The sequence below is a fragment of the Tachypleus tridentatus genome, chromosome 5, assembly GCF_004210375.1.
Source record: "Tachypleus tridentatus isolate NWPU-2018 chromosome 5, ASM421037v1, whole genome shotgun sequence".
In the NCBI taxonomy this organism is placed as follows: Eukaryota; Metazoa; Arthropoda; class Merostomata; order Xiphosura; family Limulidae; genus Tachypleus; species Tachypleus tridentatus.
Window position 1 is genome coordinate 40571507 of NC_134829.1, and position 22443 is coordinate 40593949.

At 36.9% G+C, this 22443-nt stretch overlaps 1 protein-coding gene across 1 annotated transcript; it reads left to right on the top strand.

Moving 5' to 3' along the window:
* The first annotated feature begins 1975 nt into the window (after window positions 1-1975).
* LOC143250993 (chromosome transmission fidelity protein 8 homolog) lies at window positions 1976-21266 on the top strand. The gene is made up of 3 exons (XM_076502260.1): window positions 1976-2159; window positions 19733-19868; window positions 20759-21266. Exons 1-3 carry the CDS (start codon window positions 2137-2139, stop codon window positions 21065-21067), a joined length of 468 nt encoding a protein of 155 aa, XP_076358375.1. The 5' UTR covers window positions 1976-2136; the 3' UTR covers window positions 21068-21266.
* The last annotated feature ends 1177 nt before the right edge of the window (window positions 21267-22443 follow it).

Here is a 22443-nt window from a genome sequence, read left to right on the forward strand (position 1 = left end):
CATACAATGACATTCTAGAGAATTATGTGTTTCCAACTTTGTGGCAACAGGCCCTTTTTTGTTTCAGCATGACAATGCCCCCGTGCACAAAGTGAGGTCCATAAAGACATGGTTTGCCGAGGTTTGTTTGAAAGAACTTGACTGGCTTGCACAGAGCCTTGACATCAACCCCATCGAACACCTTTGGTATAAATTGGAGCGCCGACTGCGACCTCGGCTTTCTCGCCCAACCTCACTAAAGCTGTTGTGGCTGAATAGGAGCGAATTTTCGTAGCCATGTTCCAATATTTAATCAATATAACTTTAGTTAATATAACTAAAAATTTATAGCTGAGCTAAATGATAGTAAAACAATAATAAATTAACGGTAGGCAAAGCTGTATCAAAATAAACGTATAATTCGCTATCTCACAAACCGTTATAAGAAATAAAAAGTTGCACGAAAAGGGTTAACAAGAGAACATTGGCAACTTGTGATATCCACGGTTACATCTAGATAGTTAGGGTAGTCTACACTATTCAACGGCCCAGTATGGCGAGGTGGTTAAGGCACTCGACTCGTAATCCGAGGGTTGCGAGTTCGAGTCTCCGTCGCACCAAACGTGTTCGCCATTTCAGCCGTGGGTTTGTTATAATGTGATGGTCAATCCTACTATTCGTTGGTAAAAGAGTAGCCCAAGAGTTGGCGGTGGGTGGTAATGACTAGCTGCCTTCCCTCTCGTCTTAGACTGTTAAATTAGGAACGGGCTACGCAGATAGTCTTCGTGTAGCTTTACGAGAAATTCAAAACAAACCATTTTTCAACAACTGTTGAACTTCCTTTCTGTGTATGCTTGTAAACTTAGTGAAAGGTTTTCGTATTATATTTTACGTTTTTTAAATAAGAAATCTATGAAAATATTATTACCGTGAATTCAACAAATATTGCAATACTTAATACTTTTCAAACAGTAAAATAAAAATGTTTTTTTTATCTATTTTCCTGCGAAACAAAATTATTTACTAATTAGTTAACATATCTGTTCAACGCAGATGGAAGACGTAAGTGCCCCAAATAAATCGCGTGAAGGTTGTTGCTAAGCACAAAGTTAAACAATAGACTATCTGTGCTCTGCCCGTCACGGATATCGAAATCCGATGTTTTAGTGTCGTAAGCCTAAACAGTTACTGCTGAGCCATTGTAGTCGAACACCCTTTGTTATTTCCCAGTGTGTCCTATGAGTGCCTTTGAAATTTGGCAGTGATCAATAGAACAGTCCATGAAACACATAGAGTGACATAGTGGATCAGATCCGTAAAACAAGCTCCTTTATGTCATGGTAGACTCTAAAACTACTTGCTTGGTTTGGTTGAGATCGGTCAAAATATATAGGGTGAAAAGTGAACACAGACATAAGAATGCTCACCAGAGAGTGCCTTTGAGGGTGGAGGTTAAAACGAAGGTGACCACCCTAAGGCACTTTTCGGGAGAAAGGTTGAGAGTACATGATAAATTTGGTTGTTGTTGGTTGGAAAGTATAGGCGTAAAAAGTGGACACATAGACGGCATTTAAGCTTATGGATGAGTTATTGGGAAAGGAAAGGAACTTTTGCAATATGAATTTGTTACTGAGTTCCATTGCATTAAATATAAACAAATATTCGTACACGGAGGTCTAGTGGCACTGGTGTATAGTTTCGTTGTTCCTTACATGTGAAAAGTTTTTGGGTAAATTACGATTTATATCTTCTAATGCTTTTTTTTTGTTGAATTTAGGTTATACTGTGAAAAAGTTACTACATAAACAAGGGGAAAAATGAAAAATGAGGTTAGTGTCTGTTTATCCACTTACATCACAAAGTATGATTTGTTTTTAGTTTAGCGTATTGATTAAATTGGAAATAAAAAACAAGATTTATAAACAATAAAATAAACATCTTTTACAACCAAGCTAATTTTGACGAGATGTTGCTTGATTATTAGATTCAAACTCGTTTTGGTAGAGGTCGCTTTTTTGGAGGGAAATTTGATGAAGAGCATGATCTGATAATTAACGTCTTGTTAAAAAGAAGTTTGTTAATATTAGTTTTAGGCAGTTTGTTTTGTAAGTGCGAGTAATATACGCAACTAATTGTTTTCTTAGTGAAATTGAGGAGATGGTTCAGATTTTAATTCGAGTGTAAGTATATGAAAATTGAAATTAAACTTACGCTAAGTTACGGTTTAAGTGATAAACTCTTAACGTAAGGGAATAAGAATGGTACTGCTACTATCGTTTTTGATATTACATTACAATATTACTGTTAATTAATCACTAATTATTATTAGTTATTCCTATACTTTTAATTTCTGGAGGGGGTAGGAGGTTTGGCAAAAATACAAAGCGAGCTTATCTACTTGCCATTAAAAGTATAATTGTGTGTACAATGTAATGATTTAGTATGTAATTACTCGTAGTTTCTAATAGTAATACTACTATGTTACCACAGGTTCTACATGCCACCTGATTTTTGTGGAAGTACTGTAGACCATAAGTGGAGAATTCATATTAAAATATAGCTTTTGTTTGAGTATTTGTATTTTTAAGTTGTATCCAAATACTATGGTAGGGGAATATTATTTGTATTCAAATGCAGTGGCATAACATTCATATTCACTGATCGATTTAAATATTGTGAGTAGACTGTTTTTACACAGGAAAACCAACTTCCATTTCTAACCTTCTGACACATCTGAAGGTGAGCCTTTTTATTATTATTGTTAATATGAACTGTATCCTATGTAAATTATACAATATAATACAGGTAAACTGAATCTCCCATGTGTGATAAACTATACTTTATGTCACTAATTTATTATTATATGTTGTTCTTATTTTTATTGGAAACTATTATATAATTTGAATAGTATGTTTTGTTTATTATTCTTATAAATTACATTCTATGTTAAATGACTGAAGTATTTCTCATGCAGTCATTAGGCAAAGCTACAGAAGTCTGCATCTGACTCTGGTATTTCTGCCCAGGTGCAACAGCTCACAATAACTGCATGTGCACAGGATCAACCAAATATAAATTTACATGCACTTGTCAGAAGCACATCATCTCGTCAGCTTTATTGGTGGAGTCAGAAGGTTTTCAGGATCTAATGGCAGCCATGGATTCTCTGTGTATTCATTCCTGTTGCAGGCATCTATCCACAACACTGCTCGAGAGCATATTTGATGAAGTCCAATAAAAAGCCATTTCTCCACTGCAATCTGTATCTAACACCAATGTCATTATGAATAATAAGATTAGGAGACAAATGTAAAACTGTCTTGGAGTTTCTGGTCACCTTACACTCACTGAAAAATCCAAGCAGTTATTCTAGCATGTCAGCACTTTAATAAGTATTTCACATCCATTAACATTGCAGTTTAATAATAAATAATACAACTCTATTTAACAACAGGGGGACATATGTGACATATGATGATGAATCTAACATGAGCAAGGCTTTCTAATTACCTGAGTTTCAACTGAAAACACTTCCTAGAGCAAGAGATTGTGGCAGCTCATGTATAACTTGAGAGTCAGAAGATGAACTTTTGGATGAACCTAAATCAGCAGACAGTTTGTTTGAATTTATCCCCGAACATGACCCCTGCTTTTCTCATTTGCTACACCTTGTGGTGAGGGATGGCATGTAAACAGTTGGTCCACTGCCAAAGTTAATGCCCAAAAGATCAGTCATCATTTCCTACATTTGAAAATCGCTGCAAGCAACTGATCTGTTTGAGGTACAGGCCAGAGTTTGGTTGATAACATGAAAGTGATGGTACTCGGAAACTAAGATCATTACATCTTTATTGAAGATATTCCAGGAAAACTTTGTTAATCTAGATACATCAAAACTTATTTTTCATGATTGATTTGGTGATAATACTGACATCTTCTGAAGAAGAAACAGATCATTACCTCCAGTTGTGTAGTTCCTTGTGTTTATGGGCTAAGGTCTGAAACAGACAGCATACAGCCTAGATGTAATTTAATATCATGTCTCTGCACAGAAAAAAAAATATTAATACCCAGCTGACTCAGTATAAGCAAAAAATGTATTTGGCATTGAATCCAGAATTTGAACTTGAGTGGTTTTTCAAAAGAGATGCAAGTTCTTTAGTTTCTTTGCTGCCTTTAAAAAAACCAGCCACCTCATCTTCAGAGGATACACAGGTCAACATATTCCTCAATGTTCATTACAGCCCTGAAGAAAACAACTCTATAGGGTAGAAAACCTTCCTATCCTGTTCATGCTACCCACATGCCACCTGAGTGTTTCATCATTCTTTGTCCCAGTTGAACATTTATTTAGCATCAGAAGCAAAACCTTCAATCCTGATCTCTAACCTCACTAACGAGACATTTAGGTGACAGATGTTTATAAAGAACAACAAACAATTATAATATATTTAAGTCTCCTTAAGGAATATATTTTTGTGTTAAAGCTATTTCATTTTGAAAAATAAAAGCATTGCAATGTTATTATTTGTTCAAATTTTGTTTCAGATTCTAAAAGCTGGCCCGGCATGGCCAGGAGGTTAAGACACTCGACTAGTAATCTGAGGGTTGGGGGTTTGAATCCCTGTTGCACCAGACATGCTTGCCCGCAAACGCAAACTAACGTGGCAGGGGTTTAGTTTAGAGATAGAGAAATCAGAAGAGTTCTCTCTCCAACTGGGGTGTTCAGGAATGTTGTGGTTCCTCTTCGTCCCCTTTCGTGAATTGTTATTAGGTTTAGTTTTATTATTTATTTTTTAATAATTTTTGGCTCTTTTTTTTTTTTTGGGTGGAGGATGTCACTCTAAATGTTATCTTGGACGGAGGCAAAGGCAGCAACGGAGAAAATGGCCAGGTTCCTTCCCGAAAGGAAGAAGTCAAGCAAATATGAACATGAATTCAATTCAAACGACCCGACTCAGGGTCTGGCAATAAAGTTGTCTGGGCTGGGATCTAAAAATCCAATGCTTAAGTTTTTGCTGTGGGGGGAAACGGGAGTGCCCTGAGAAAACCCACTTTCAGAGGACAGGCGCTGAAAGTCATGCTTGCCCTTTCAGCCATGGGGGTATTATAATGTAACGGTCAATCCCACTATTCGTTGGTAAAAGAACAGCCCAAGAGTTGGCCGTGAGTGGTGATGACAACCTGCCTTCCCTCTAGTTTTACACTGCCAAGATAGCCCTCAAGTAGCTTTACGTGAAATTCAAAAACAACAAAAAAAAATTCTTAAAAGTTTGTTTTATAAATTAAAAGTATTGAAATCATACTGTTTACTTTTTTATTATTATTCTTATCACCTAACAAAAGTGTTCATGACTGTGTGTATTCGTATATGAATCCTTAGCATATTTTATGTATTTGTTTTTCTATTTGTGTTTGTTAACTGATCAACAGTATTTATCCCATCTGTACTGTAGATGTGTAGATATTATTATTACTAATATTAGTGCTGGAAGTCAGAAGTTAACATCATGTTGAATCTTTTATTTAAGATCATTTTATTAATTACTTACTAAATCTAATATTTTAATCACAAGATCTCAATGCATAATGACAGTTGTTGAAGCTTTACATTTGTGTTAGAGTGTCTTCAGTCACTGTTAAACTTGTTATCCAAATTGTTATAACCTTGCATTTACAGTAATTAAAGGTCATTTGAAAGTAGTAAAGTGGGTGTCAAGTCATTCTGTAGTCTTTCAACATCTTCAGTATGGCTATAATTTTGGAACAACAAAGGACCATTTGCCCTTCAGGGTTGACCATGTGCAACTGCTCTTTATGAAAGAAAAAAAATTAAATCCAACTTTTAATTTTAAGAAAATTATTAATTTCCTTCATGTATAATGCTAGCCTTCACTTCTGCTATAGATAGCTCATTCCATAATCTAGTCACCTGGTTAAAAAATGAAACTATATTCTCTGGAGTTTAGCTCATTTCTTCCATATCTTAAACTTGTGTCTTCTTATTCCGTTGTCTTCAGAACACAGCAGAGGACTTTATCCATATGATCTTGTAAATTTCAGCGAGATCACCCATTACTCTGTTTTTCATGATAGAAAATAAATCTTAAACTCCTTCTGAAATGCCCATTCACCTCCAGAATCATTTTAATGACCTTTTTTGCAAGTTAATGTATATATATATAGAGAGAGAGAGAGAGAGAGAATTACTTCTATTGACTCATAATTGGTATGTTTATAAATGAAACTTAATAGGAATGAAATAAAAATAACATATAACCCAAGCACTTTTGAAAGGTGGACTTTTCTTCAGGGGCAAAATGGGAGTTTCTCAGATTAACCCTGAATAAGAAAGGTCAACCATTTGAAAGCACTTGGGTTATAGGGTTTTTATTTCATTTATGTCAAAACTTCTTGAATCTACACGTTTTTCTAATGTCATGATTGAAACTTAATATTATGTTAACTTTGCTACTAGCAACTGCTGTCTTGATGGCTTTTATGGCCTTTTCACCAATCATTTTCTTCTCAGTGTGGATTCCTGTATGTGGCAAGGAGACCTCTCAGAGAAGGTTCTGTACTTTCAGATTACCTTCTCTGGGATCTAAACATCCACCCACGTGATTCTGTGTGTGGTGACCTGTGAAGGGGGGAGGAGATCCTGGTGATTAAGGAGTCCCACCCAAACACATTATTTTGGCCTTGAATTCCTGTGGACTGGTGGCTCCTCCATGGCAATCAGCTGGTCCACTTGGGCTAGGGTCAACCAAGTATCATTGTTGGATGCTATCAATGTGTGTTGTGGACATTGTGTCTGATGCTGGTGTTTGGGTATAGTGCTCATGACATTGCTGCAATGTCCTTGCTTAGCATTGACGTGTGTCCCCTTGTATGGCCCCATGGTGGATAGGATCAGTGGACCCTGAAATATTATTTCTTCATTATGGTTCCCCAACTCAAAATAAAATAAAAACATACCATAAGTAAATAACCACATCCTGAAGATTCTGAACAGCAATCTTCAACACCTTTACCTCATTTTCTGATATTATATTTTTTATCAGACAAACCTTTAGGGCAAATTTCTTCCTTTTTTTTCATTGCTGGTTCTCCTAAATCAGTCAAAAATCTACGTTCTAGAGACATCTTGGTGGAAACATCTACTCCAAAACAGAATGAACTCCTTGCATTTGAAACCAATTGAGGATATACCCATTGAGGTTACTTCCCATGCTGCTTTAAATTAGTCACAAATAGTTATTGTTGAGAGTTTTTGCAGTGAGGTGCATCTCTATTCTCAAAGATGGAATTATGATATTGACTAATGTCCTAATTTTGATGTTTACGTTACCATATCCACCTGCCACCATCAAAGTGGATTATCTCAACTGCAAGGTGCAGCCATATATTTTGAACTCTCAGATGTTTCCAGTGTCAGCGATTCAGTCACTTAAAGACATTATGTTGTGGTTCCTTGGTGTGTGCTTGTTGCAGTGGCAAGGATCATGATGCATACGAGTGCGAAATGGACCTTCATTTTGCTAATTGTAGTGGCTCTTACTCATCTTACTTTTGTTCTTGCCTAAGTTATGTGGAGAAAAAAGAGGCACATTTTTTTGAAAATGGTTCACAACATTTCTTACCCCATGGCTCAAAAGTTGCTGTCTACTACTACATCTTGATTGTATGCTGCTGCACTCTGTTCCACAGTTACAGTGGGAGTGCAGATGGATATCTCCATGTCACTGACATAGTTTTTTTAAACCACATGAATAAACTTTTGCCCTCCATTGTTAAGATGGTTGACAAGTTAGTGTCAATTCCTATCTCTATCCCCACCATTGCTTCCAATGGCTCCCTGGATCCACTTCCTTTGACTTCAGCTTCTGGCATTTCCTCAAGCCCATCTTTTTCTTCTGTCCACAGATGCAGAACAATTATTTGATTCATGCCCTCAGTCACTGGAATCTTTAGCTACCTACAGAGACCTGTCCATTTGACCCGGGCAGTATCCATGAAGATCACTAGTTTTTCTAATAAAGTAAAAATAGCCACTTTAATACAGTAGAGTAGTTGAGGTTTCCATTTTAATTTGGATGACATTAAAGCACTGATAGATTCTTATCATTCTGTGTGCCTTTTCTTACAGTAAATATTTCTGAAACCTGCCAATACAGTCACCTTTTGGCAATTTTATCTGTATAGAAATGACATGTTATGATGATGGATGGATGCATGCATGGAGGAGTGGCATTGTGCATGTGCCCACCCTGTCTTTGCACTCAATATGCCCTTTCCATTGGGCCCATGCACATGCTCAGCAGGTAAATCATCAGAGCCAGAAGAAATCTTGGATTAAGTTACAGCTAGCATTTCTTCTACTACCAGTTTCAAAGTCATATGGGACAAGATTCGGGAGGTCAAAGGGCAGCATACTTTTGCTCCCATTTCAATCTTGCTCTTCAATGGCCAGAAAGTTGCTGATGCCCAGAGTATCACTGATATTCTCATTGAAAACTTTTCTTGTGCATCTAGTGTTTCTGCCTCATCCCCCATCTTCATAGCCATCAGAATCAGGCAGAGTGATCACCCCTTTCCTTTTGGGCTGATTGTCTCTAGAAGTATAATTGCCCCTTTAAACTGGTGGAACTCAAGCTTGCTCTTCACCAGTTGGATCTGATAATATTCACTATGAGATGCTGCACTATGTCTATCCTGCCTCTCTTGCTATTCTTTTGATTGTTTTTAACTGGATCATGTAGGAGAATGCTTTTCCTGATGCTTGGCACTATGCTATTTTCCTCCCTTTTTCTAAACCTAGGAAGGATCCCAAGATTCCTTCAAACTACAATTTGATTACTTTGATGAGCTGTCTCTGTAAGGTCTTAGAGATGGTTAATGCTTGTCTTGTTTGGTTCCTCAAATCAAACAACCTTTTTGCCCACCAATTGTGAGTTCCAATGATAACGCTTCACCGTGTATCTACCTCATTCAACTTGAAATGCCAATCAGGGAAGTCTTTTCCAAATGTCAATATCTTGTTTATGTATTTTTTTACTTTCAGAAAGCTTATGATACTACGTGGAAGTATGGCCTCCTGTGAGACTTTTACTTAAATGGGTTGTGTGGCTATTTGCCCATTTTTAATAAACATTCTTAATGGACTGATGATTCAAAGTCTGAGTGGCTTCAACACTTTAACATTCTTTCCCACAGGAACTTCATGTCCCTCAGAGCTGTGTCTTGAGTGTCACACTTTTCATTAAAAAGATTAATGTAATCAATGGACAACTCCCCCATACAGTTCAGGAAGTCTCTATGTCAGTTACTTCCACATTTTGTATCAGTCATCAAACATGAGGTTCATTGAGCAGCGGCTACAGATTGCCCTCAATCATTTACTGAAGTGTACCACAGCAAATGGTTTTACCTCTTCTCACTCTAAAATTGTTTGCATGCACTTTTGCTGCCAACAGGATATTAACCTCAATCCCATATTGTCTAAGAGAAGTTGTGCTTCTCGTGGGCCCTGAGGCAAAGTTCTTGAGGCTTATCTTTGACTGTAATCTTACCTTTCTTCCACACATAAAGCAGCTATGTGGCAAGTGTACAAGGGCACTAAACATTCTACAGGTCCTCTCTTTCACATCTTGATGAGCAGATTGATGTTTTATGCTAAATATCTGTCATCCCCTCATTCTGGACTATGGGTCTGTCAGGACCTTGTCTTTAAAAATGTTGGACCCTGTTCAACATCAAGGGCTTTGGTTCTGCACGTGGCCTTCCACACTTCTTCAGTCCAGACTTTGTACTCTGAGTTTCATGAACCTCCACTGTACCTCTTCTGTTTGCAACTATCTTTACTGTATGTGGCAAAATCTTGTTCATCATCACAGTATCTCACCTGGGGTTGTGTTTTTCTTCCTTAGTGGGTCATGCTTTTTCAGAATAGATAGTCTGCCATTCCCCTTTTTGGCCTTTGTACCCAGACGCAGTTGTCTGAATTGGGTCTATCATTGGATGATGTTGCTGTATCCTCTGGTTGGCCCATCCCACCATGAATTATTACCATCCCCAAACGTGACTTTGCTTTGAGTCATCTAAATTAGGCAGATACTCCCAATTGGAAGTACCATCTTCTACTTGCCAAACAGCTTTGAAACCATCCTTCCATTCTCATTTATACAGATGGTTCAAAATCAGGTGACTCTTTGGGCTCTGTCATAGTTTGTTGTGGTTTGGTGGTTGCACATTAGATCTCTTCTATAGTTTCATAGTTCACTGCATAACTGTATGCCATATTTTTGCCATGGATCACAAAAAAGTTATGCAGTACATGAACTGTACTATTTACACCAATTCACTTAGCTCTCTACTGGCCCTGGAGTTGTTTCACATTAGATCTCATCAATATATAAAACTGGCTCATTTCTCTGGATACTGGGGCAGGTTGGTATTCATGGGAATGAGCTCACTTACACTGCAGCTAAATCCATTTGTTCTGGTGCTATCATGACTGTGCCTGTCCTATACATGGGCTACAGTCCTGTGTTCAAAGCTTGGTTGCATGCCATTTTGCATTTGACTTGGAGTAAGCAATGCCATAAGCTTTTCCAGGTTAAATCTTCTATTGGACTTTGGAAGGAGGAAGTTGTCCTAGCTAAGGTACCCATTGGTCACAGTTTTTTAATTCATCATTTTCTTTTATCTGGAACTGATGTACCAGTGTGTGGTCTGTGTGACACTCAAGTCACAATAGCCCACTTTTTACAATCATGCAGTCATTACAGCCATGAGCGACAGCACCATTTTAGACATAATTTTGACGGACGATGCCACTGGTGATGGTGACACTGTCCACCTCACTTGTTTTTATTTTTAAGGGTCATTGGCCTTTTTAACTCAAAGTTCTCATCCAAATATTGGACTTTGTTTTAAAATTATTCCTTTTTATGTGTTTCACCAATTTTACTTGTAATTTTTTACCAGTTGTATGGCACAGATAGCCTAGTTACTCTGTACCAATAAACATCAAATAACCAACTAAACTAATCATTTTATTAAACTTGTGATCCAAATTGTTATAACCTTGCATTTACCGCATATGACTAGTAGTCATTTGCCAAATAATGAAGTTGTGTACAAGATGTTGGTTAATCCAAGTAATTCTGTAGCATCTCAGCATTCTCAGTATGGCTATAAATGTACAAAACTTTAATGTAATTGGTAAACGTTATTAATTTTCAATTAAAAAATACCACTGGTAATGTGGCTCTGGTCTTTATATATATATTCTCACATACACCCAGTTGCTGTGTATAGTCAAATGATATTGACTTGATCAGATGTTTTGGCTGTACAATTAATGCCTTTTAAAAAAGCAAAAGGGTTTAAAATCTTAATATTAATCTCTGTTTGTATTATAGCTATAATCTTCTTTGATACGAATGAGTCTAATATCAATAAATGTTTCAGTTGTAAGTGGTGGCAAAATTGCACAAAATGGTTCTATCAAAGTATTAACACTTTGGTACTTCTAACTGTTCTCCCCTTTTTTTAGGTTTCCTTAACAATATAATTAAGAGTATTAGAAAACTACACAGATACAGAATAAGTCATGGACAGGAATAGCAGTTTAAGCTGGAAAGCTTTATGCAGGCTTTTTCTCATGAAGAATTACTTCATTCTTTATAATGTTTTCTGGAAAGTCCATATTGTAATTAGATAGTGTGACTAATGATTTATGTGTAGAATTAAAATTTCTTTTGAAAAAGATAAGAACTGGACAACTTAAATTTATTAATTAGTTACTTGTGAGTAGTGATTACATGCCATGTAAACTAGACTAACCAAAGTTAGTGTTTCCAATTCTGTTTTTGATTAAGAGTCAATTAATTAAAATTGAAACATTGATTCTCACAAAAATAATTAGCTAATCAAAAATTATCCTTTTTAATTACAATTTTCTATTACTCTGTTTAAGTAATCAAAATGTTGCTGTTATGTTCGTTTGCTGTTAAGGTATTTCTAGTCCATTTGCATCATATTTTTCACCTTCTTTTGAAAAATAGGTATTTGCTTCTTTAAAATGTATGCCTTCAGTTTCTGCAACAAATTTTGTCAGAACACCCCTACACACCCCTCAAAAATTGTATCGTAATCTTGAACTGAAAATTAAAATCTTGCAATAGTAACCAACCTAGCAATGTAATTCATGTCAAGTTGTAACCTCTGGTAGTAATTTTCTCAATTTTTTTGACACAAACAGTGGCTGAATTTTCATTCTATGCTGAAAACATTTTAAAGGCAGATAAGATTGTTAGAAGAAAATTAAGGTTTCATAGGAGTCAGAACATTGACAAGTTAGTATATATGTAAAAATGGCTGGTATGGGTATAAAGTTCCATGTAGAGGATAATGAAACCTGGAAGTAATTATGACCTTCATTCTTAATTGTGATTTTCTCCATTTCAGCTTTTACCCTACCTGATGGGCAAAAACACTTATAATTTTGTCAAAATTTTATAGATTTCTGTCAAACTTTTACACAAATAGCTTTGATATTACAACAAGGAATAAACTGAAAAATGGATTGTATGAAGTTACTCCCTAACTCTAAGATGTCTGTAACTGGAGGATTGATTTGTAGTGTTCAAAATAAATACAGTTTTGGTTTTTATTCTGTTATAGTCTGATATTTGTGTTCATAATTTTTCTCTCTTAATCTTTAAAATGATGCATAATTTGATTGGATGGTGTTATTAGTTTTCAGTATATTGTGTTTTTAGGTTATTTTAATCTGAGCCATTAATATGTGCATACTAAAGAAATAACTTGCATAATTAATTGGAAGTGGGCTGTTTTGTGTTAGTTTTAAGTTCATCAGTTTGAGATACTTAGTTTGTTCTAGAGTCCAAAACTAGTAATACAAACATCAGTGGACTATAAGTACCTTAGTACAAAGCTACATAATAGGCTATCTGTGCTGTGCTCAATTTTAGACTTACAAGTTGTTATTTTTCTCTTCAAATTTGTTAAGCTTTGGGTGTTTTGGAAGGGATAGCTTGTGATTCAAGGGTCAAGGGTTTGATTCCCTTTAACCTGTTTGCCTTATCTTTTTCTGATAACAAAGCCTCTAAAACTATCATTTGCTGTCACTAATTTTGAACTACTCACAAGGAGAGAGGCAACAAGCTACCAGCAACCAACATATATTGTTCTTTTTCTGTGTAGCATAGTGTAAATAACAACCTCACTTGTTAATTAATAGGGCCATCAGTTAATTATTCTTCAAATACCACAAACTGTGCAACACTAGAGAGGAGTGTGAGTGAAAATAATTTCTAGTATGTTATAGTGTTGATGTGTGAAAGGTTAATATGTGGTATACATGTAAACTGGTGCAGCAATTATTAAATATTTTTTGTCTTAACATGTGTTTCAAGAGTGGTAATGGACTTCACATAACTGTGAAATTATTCCTATTGTATATTTGGATCATAAAGTAATCTCATTGTCATACAAGAATGAATCTTCAGCAGTAAATGATAATATTTGGAGCACAGTTATTTTACTGATCATGAAGTGCATACAGGTTTTGAAAGAATCTTATTTCAACCCTTCAGTGTGGATTTCTGTACAAGGTGAGGGGATCTCCCAGGGAAGGTTCTGTTCTTTCAGTTTACCTCCTCTGGGATCTAAACATCCACCCACATGTTTGCTGTGTGTGGCAACCTGTGAAGGGGAGGAGAGGATCCTGGTGGTTGAGGGGTCCAACCCTAACACACCACTTTTGTCTTAAATTCCTGTAGATGGATGGCCTTGGGATGGTCCCCCTTGGGTTAATCGGCTGGTCCATTCGGGCTAGGGTCAACCAAGTACCAGTGTTGGATGTTTTTGTGGACATTATATCTGATGCTGGTGTTTGGGTATAGTGCTCACAAAACACTGGCATTGTTGCAGTGTCCTTGTTTGACATTGTAGTATGTCCCCCATAGAGCTCTGTGGTGGGTGGGGTCAGTGGGCACCGAAATTTTCCTTTCTTTGTTGTGGATACTCCAATTAAAAATCTTCATAAAATAGTGAAAAAACAGTCCATAGGTAATCAACCATGTCTTGAAGATTCTGAGCAGCAATCCTCACCATCCGTACTACTTGTTGCACCTCATTTTCTTATATTGCACTTACTTTCAGACAAACCTTTAGGGCAAATGTCTCCCTTTTCCATTCACTAGGGACTAGAGGGACTTGCTGGCTCTCCAAAGTCAGTAAAAAAGCTTTGATCTGGTGATATTGGTGGAAACATCCACATCTCAACACAGTGAACTTCTGTCGCATTCAAAGCAATTGGGGATATACCTATAGAGGTTACACATCATGCTACTTTGAATTCATGACGATGAATTATTGTTGAGAGGGATTTGAAGAACATCCCATAGTCGGAGATTCTTGCTGGTTTCTCCACCCAAGGAGTTTCTGCAGTGAGGCATATCTCCACTTGCAAAGGTGGAATTATGGTGCTGACCAATGTCCTCATTCTGACATTTACGTCACCATGTCCGCCTGTCACCATTAAGGCAGGTTGTCTCAATTGCAGAGTACGTCCGTTATTTCCAAACCCACTCTGATGTTTCCAGTGTTAACGGTTTGTTCACTCGAAGAAGTCGTGTTGTGGTTTCTTGACGTGTGCTCGTTGCAGTGGAAAGGACCGTCATGCCCATGAGTGTGAAATGGACCCTCATTGCATCAATTGCAATGGCTCTCACCTGTCCAACTTTTATTCTTGCCCTAAATGGTTGGAAGAAAAAGAGGTACAGCATTTGAAAACGATTCATAACATTACCTATCCTGAAGCTTGAAAATTGCTGTTCACCACCTCATCTTGGACGTATGCTGCTGCACTTTGTTCCACAGCTACTGTGGGAGTGCAGACAGGATCTCTCTGTGCCTCCTAAAGAATCATTTTCCGAACAAATGAAAAGTCTTTTGACCTCCATGGTTGAAAAAGTTGATGAATCAACTTCGACACCTATCTCTGACTCTGTTATACATTCCATCAAACCCCCAGATCCAGATCCTTTGGTTCCACGTACAGGCTTTTCCTCGGATCCATCTTCCTCTCTCACCCCAAGATGCAAAACAATCATTTGTTCATGTCCTCAGTCTCTGGAATCCCCTTCGAACAACAAAAAACTACTCAATTGACCCAGGGCAGGATCCATGGAGATCGATATACCTCCCTCGAATAAGGAAAGTAAGGAAAAAAGATGTTGTCATAAACAGAAGGGTTCTCTGCCCAGTTTGCCTACACATAAATAAAAATGGCCACACTGATACTATGGAACTGTTGAGGTTTACATTCTAATCTGGATGACATCAAAATACTGATTGCTTCCTACCATCCTGTATGTCTCTCCTTATAGGAAATATTTCTGAAACCTGCCGATACAGTCACCTTTTGGCAATTTTCTTAATACAAAAATGATAGGTTATGTGATGGATAAGTGCATGGAGGGGTGGCACTATTTTTTGATCAGCATGTGCCCACTCTGTCTTTGCCACTCAACACACCCTTGGAGGCCACAGCCAATCATGTTTCCTTGGGTCATACCATCACTGTTTGTTCTCTCTACCTGTCACCTGGAGAGACATATGATCAATCAGACTTTGATGTTCTCATTGAACAGTTGCTGTCTTCCTTTTTCATCCTGGGGTACTTTAATGGACATCATTCCCTCTGGGGAAGTGCCGATATTGATAGGAGAGGTCTCTCTGTAGAGTGTATACTCTTTCATCACAACCATTCTCTTTTTAATACTGGTTCTCTACTTATTTTCATGTAACTAGTCAGTTCTTTACTGCTTTTGATCTCTCAATTTGCTCCCCTTCATTATTTTCTCATTTATCATGGAGGGTTGACAATAACCCATGAGGCAGTGATTATTTTCCTATAATCTTGAGAGAGACTGGCCGTTGTCGATGCCACCCAACCCGTGTGCCCCAGTGGAAGCTGGATCAGGCAAACTGGCCCTCTTTCACTGATCTCACAGAACTTGATCCTTCCATTGTCTGTAAGCCATCAATAGACAACTTTGTGGCAGCAGTAACTGACTGTATTATACAAGCAGCTGCTCAGTGTATTCCTAAAACCTCAACATGTTTTCCATAATATCCACATCCATGGTGGAATCCTGCCTGCCACATGGAACGGAAGGTTAAAAAATGAGCATGGGATGCTTTCTGTAGATATCCCACACCCTCGAACCACATAATTTTCCAGTGGGCCCATGCACATGCTCGATGGGTAAGACGTCAAAGCCAGAAGGAATCTTGGATTAAGTTCACAACCAGCATATCCTCTACCACCAGTTCCAAAGTCATTTGGGACAAGATTCGAAAGGTCATTGGGAAATATCACTCTGACCCCATCTTGATCTTGCTCTCTGATGGCCAGGAAGTAACTGATACCCAAAGCATTGCCGATACTCCAGGTGAAAGCTTTTACTGGATACCTTGCACTTCTGCCTCTTCTTCCACCTTTTTAGCAATCAAGACTCGGGCAGAGCAATCACCTCTTTCCTTTCGAGCTGATTGTTTCTATGACTATAATCGTTCCTTTACACTGGTGGAACTCAAACTGGCCTTTCATCTGTCTGGTGGTAGATCTGTTGGACCTGATGATGTACACTATGAAATGTTGCACCATCTATTTCCTGCATCTCTTGCTAACCTTCTGGTTGGATTTGGCAGGAAAATGTTTTTCCTGATGTCTGGCACCAGGATATTGTCCTGCCTTTCTCCAAGTTTGGGAGGATCCCAAGATTCCTTCAAACTACTGTCCAATTGCTTTGATGAGCTGTCTCTGTAAGACCTTAGAGAGGATGGTTAATGCTCATCTTGTTTGGTTCCTCAAATTAAACAACCTCCTCTCACCCACCCAGTGTGGGTTCTGATAACAGTGCTTTACCATGGACCACCTGATTCAACTTGAAATGTCAATCAGAGAAGCCTTTCTGAAATGACAACATCTTGTATCAGTATTCTTTGACATTGAGAAGGTTTATCATACAACATGGAGGTATATCATTTTACGAAACCTCCATATATATGCATTACGTGGCCATTTGCCCATTTCTATTAAAAATATTTTAATGGACAGGAGTTTCTGAGTTTGTGTAGATCCAACACTTTCCCGTTCTTTTCTACGGGATCTTGGAGTCCCTCAGGGCTGTGTTCTGAGTGTCACACTTTTCAGTATAAAAATTAATGCCATCACTGAACAACTCCCTCTCACTGTTGCAAACGAGCTCTATGTTGATATTTTTCACATCTCATGTCAGTTGTCGAACATGAGGTATATTGAGCGGCAGCTACAGAATGCCCTCAATTGTTTACTGAAGTGGACCACAGCAAACGGCTTTACCTTCTCTCTTTCTAAAACCGTTTGCATGCACTTTTGCTGCCAACGGGTTATTCACTATAACCTGAACTACACATCGGTGAAGTTGTGCTTCCTGTAGTCTCTGAGATAAAGTTCTTGGGGTTTATCTTTGACTGTAAGCTAACCTTTATACCACACATCACACAGCTATGGGTCACATGTACAAGAGCATTGAATACCCTCCGTGTCCTCTCTACCACCACTTGGGGAGCGGGTCGACGTTCTATGCTAAAGATATATTGTGCTCTTATTCAATCGAAACTCGACTATGGATCACTGGTATATGGTTCTGCCAGACCCTTGACCTTAAAGATGCTGGACCTTATTCATCATCAAGCACTTTGGCCCTGCACTGGGGATTTCTGCACTTCCCCAGTTCAGAGCTTATACATAGAGTCTCATGAACCTTTTTTGCACCTCCACCAGTTGCAACTGTCTTTACAATATGCTTTGAAACTTTGTTCCTTACCAAAGCATCCCACCTGGGGTTGTGTTTTCCTTCCCCGGTGTGCCATTCTTTTTCAGACCAGATGGTCTGCCATTGCTCCTTTTGGCCTTTGTATGCAGGCACAGTTCAATGAATTGGGTCTGTTCTTGGATAATATTGCTGTATCCACTGGTCGGCCCATCCCACTATGGCATCTTACAGTCCCCAGTTGTGACCTGTCTTTAAGTTATCTGAGAAAAGTGGACACTCCTGATTGGAAATACTGTCTGCTATATGCTGAACATCTTTTGATCCATCCTTCCATTCCTATTTATACAGATGGCTTAAAATCAGGTGATGCGTGGGCTCTGCCATGGTTTGTTGTGGTTCAGTGGTTGTGTGCAGAATCCTCTCTACAGCTTCTGTGTTCACTGCTGAACTGTATGCCATTTCTCTTGTCCTGGATCACTTTGAAGCTAAGCAGTACTCGAACTGCATGATTTATACTGACTCACTAAGCTCTCTACTGACCGTGGAATTGCTTTACGTTAGTTTACATCCTGTTCTCGCCGATATTCACAACCGACTGGCCCATTTCTCTTTAATATCTACTTCTATCCCATTTTTCTGGATACCGGGCCACGTTGGTATTCGCGGGAACGAGCTCGCCGGCACGGCATCTAAATCTATCTGCTCTGGCACTATCGCTGCTATGCCTGTCCCATACATGGACTATAGTCCTGTATTCAAGGGTCGGCCCCATGCCAACTGGCAGTCAACTTGGAGTGAGCAACGCGAAAACAAGCTTATCTAAATAAAACCTTATATTGGAATTTGGCCGTCGTGTTACCGTGAGGATGAGAAAGAGGAAGTTGTTCTAACTGGACTACACGTTGGTTAATTTTTTAACTCATCGTTTTCTTTTATCTGGAACTGATGCACCAGTGTGTATTTTGTGTAACACTCAGGTCACAATAAGCCACATTTTACTTTACTGTTATCGTTATGATTCACGACGATGGCACCATTTTAAGCATGTTCTGTCCCAAGGTTTGTCCATAATGTTAGACAATGTTATTGGTGATGGTGATACTGTCCACCTTGGTAATGTTTTTAGTTTTTAAAGGCTATTAATCTTTTTAATGCCATTTAACTTTTCTAATTTATACTTTACACATTTTTAATGTAGCTCCCTTTTAAAAATCACAGTTCATCTAGTTCAATTTGAAATTAGAAACTGACCGTAACATTAAGTAACTCGAAACCAGGACTGGAAAGGCCAACTTCAGGTGACTGACAGTGGTTGTTGTACTTACCTGTTAGTCTTCCTGGCGAGTTGTGATTATTACAGTCACGCTAGAGAAAGTCCTTTACAACTTGAATTTCTGTAGTTTTTCTCTTGACGTTGTAGACTAGATGTAAACATTGGTTTTACGCTATTTATTTATTTATTTATTTTTTTAACTTTGTTCTGTTTTACCTTAATTTCCTTTTATGATTTTTACTTAATTTACTTTTACCTTTTTACTGGACGTTTGGTGCAGATAGCCTAGCTGCTTTGTGCCAGAAAACACTAAATCTTATTTGAAGCTCATCCCAAGTCTTGTTATAGATTTGTGATGTACATTTGTTGTTAAAGAATTTTTGATTCTAGGAATAAATTTAGCAGCTTGAGAAACAGCCTCAACTTGAATTCACAAGCATAAAAAATCAAGGTTATATGTCCATGGACAAATAGTTTTAAGAAACCAATGTTTATAATAAACATGTCAAAAAACATGCATTTACCTTCTTTTTTGTTGATATTTTACATTATGTGGAATCAGCTTATGATGTAATTATATTGAGTTGTTTGGTTTAAATTAATATGTAGCTTATCTTTTCAGGCCAACTAGTGAAGATAGTGAATCAGGTGTTCCAGATTGGGCTGTGGTGGAATTACAAGGAGATTTGGAATCAAAAAATGGTCAAGAATTGCATGGTTCCTTTGTTGGAGACTTACACTATACAAAAAAGGCAAATGTAAGTTTTTGTTTTATTACACTTATTAACAAAATAAAAACTTTATAGACTACAAGGAATGAAGTCAGTCATAGGTTACCAAACTCCTAAAGCAGTATTTGAATGTGTGAGTTTAATTGTTCATTTTTAATTTTCTAAAATATATTATAACACTCAAAGAATAAGTTAAAATATTTTCTGATTTAATAAACTGGTTGTTGTTACTGACATTAAGTACACTAGAGGGAAAACAAAGCCTACTAATCAAGATGATAACAAGGATAAAAGTCATTTTATAAGTCACATATGGAATGCACTTCTTTCAGCATTAGAGACATCTGAAAACAATGTATTAGTGTTTGATCACCAGTTTGTGTTATGGTAGCTAAAAACATATTTCCTGCAATATTTTATTGTTAATGTTTTGATGGTAATCTCTAATTTATTTCATGTGGTTATTCTACTGTTAATTTGTTTTGCTTGTGTTCTCCAATATTGTTTTGATTTTAAATAATTTGTATTAATATATTTCAGCACTGCTGGTTTTCAGAACTTTGATGATGGGATAAGTGAAACCTGAAACATTTTAAGTCTTATAAATAAATAATTCTTATCTTAATTGTCATATTGATCTCTATTGAAATTGATTGTTATAACATTTTAAAAAAATAAAAAACTGGATGTATACGTGTGTGTGTGTTTCATAGGCTGGCTTGTTGCACTTACAATTTGCAAATTAATTTTGGCTTTTTTAATACAGTACTTTTCATTATGCTTTTAGCTGTCGTTTCATAAAGTATCAAGTAGTACATATGACTTGATTAAACAAAAATCAATCACAAACAAAATGTTTAATGTACATCCTTTTCATTTGTGTTGTAGCTGAGGTTTTTTTGTCCTTTCTGCTGTAGGGTGCTATTTTACTTATTGGACACCACATGTTGTTTGGAAAAATCGTAGACATGGATAAACCTTTCATTGTGCTACGTAAGAAGAATTATTCTACAGAACACTGTCATGAAGCAAATGTGTTGAAGTCACAGAACTCTCCTGAGCACTTGCATGAAGGAACTTCAGAAGTGTCTGCTTGTATTGAAAACTTAGATGATAAACATGCTTATTCCACTTATTATGAAGTGCATGCAGTTGTTCGAAAGAAGATCTTATTCAAAACTCGACCCAAGCCTATTGTTGCCAATGTCCCAAAAAAGCATATATAAGATACTAATATACAGATGTAAGATACAATATTGATTTTTATAAGAATCAAGTGTGCATTCATGATGAAGATGCGAAAATATAAGCATGTTTTTGAAGTGGGATTTGCAGTGAACGTGTATAACTAGGTTTTATATCAGACCACAAGTATACCAGAGGTGGAGAACATGCAAAATAAAAGTATGTTGAATTTTTCAGCAATTTTCTGATTGTGTGTTATATTTGAATTATGAATTAATATAGAAGTGGATGGGTTAAGTACTAAACATATTTAAATGTTTATTTTTTCAAAGATTCTGAATATTAATCTTATTTACCAACCTATCAAAATGGAATATATTATATATCTAATTCTTATTTTCTACAAAACTTACAGAATATAATTAAATATATATTATAAATAATTAAATTATTATTGCAATAATGGATTGTAAAACTTGTTTTAATAATGACATGTACATTTAATAATGTACCACTAATGTTGTTATTAAAAAAAGGTATAGACAGTCTGGGGTATGGGTTGGCTTTATGGTAGAGTTCTGGATTTCAGAACAAACTGGGCTTGAATCTGTATCATAGCACAAAATATCCCCTGCATGTTAAGGTGTGTGTATATTGTAAGAGTGATAGTTAATTATTTAGCATGGGCAATAAGATGCTGCTGATTGGCTACCATCCCACTGGTCATTAGATTGAAACTAGAGATGGTGGTCAATAGAACTTTTGTACCTTTGCCATAAAATACAGAAGGAATTAGTTTTTATTTAAATGTTTTTTTTTAAATGCGAATGACTGTCTGAAAAATACATATGTGCCATTCACTTTGATAAAGAATATGGATATCACATGTTTTGTGGCAGGAAGCATTGACCTGCTGAAACAACACATTAGCCTACTGAATAAATCCACCAATTATGGCCTCTAAAATACATTAAGTTGTATTAATGTTCCTGGGCATTTGACAATCAGACATTTCATAAAGGGTATACCTCAGCACAAAACCTCTACCACAGCTATTTACAGTTGATACAGAATAGCCTGAAATTGTATCAAATTATGAAGACGATAGCAATGTCAGGTCTTATATGAAGTGGTGGTATAAAATTAGATCAAATATTTCCTTTAAATGAAATTATTCAAGCATTTGTAAGTATGGTGTGAGATCTGTGTAACTCGGCCCTTCAGGTATACTCACGTTTCTGAAGAATGTCCTGTACAGATTTCAGAAATACTGTATTCTCATATGTTGTCACAGGAATGCAGTAACTAACATTCTTTCCACAACCCTAATGAATGGATATTCACGTTAATGTGTTATTTTCTATATTTCATATGGCTAAGTAGTATATATTTTTTCTACTTTATTTTACCATATGCT

Coding starts and splice junctions, on each gene's coding strand:
- LOC143250993 (XM_076502260.1), top strand. CDS start 2,137: ATGGTTCAGATTTTAATTCGAGT. Junction 2,160..19,732: donor GTTCAGATTTTAATTCGAGT/GTAAGTATATGA, acceptor TTATCTTTTCAG/GCCAACTAGTGAAGATAGTG. Junction 19,869..20,758: donor ACTATACAAAAAAGGCAAAT/GTAAGTTTTTGT, acceptor TTTCTGCTGTAG/GGTGCTATTTTACTTATTGG.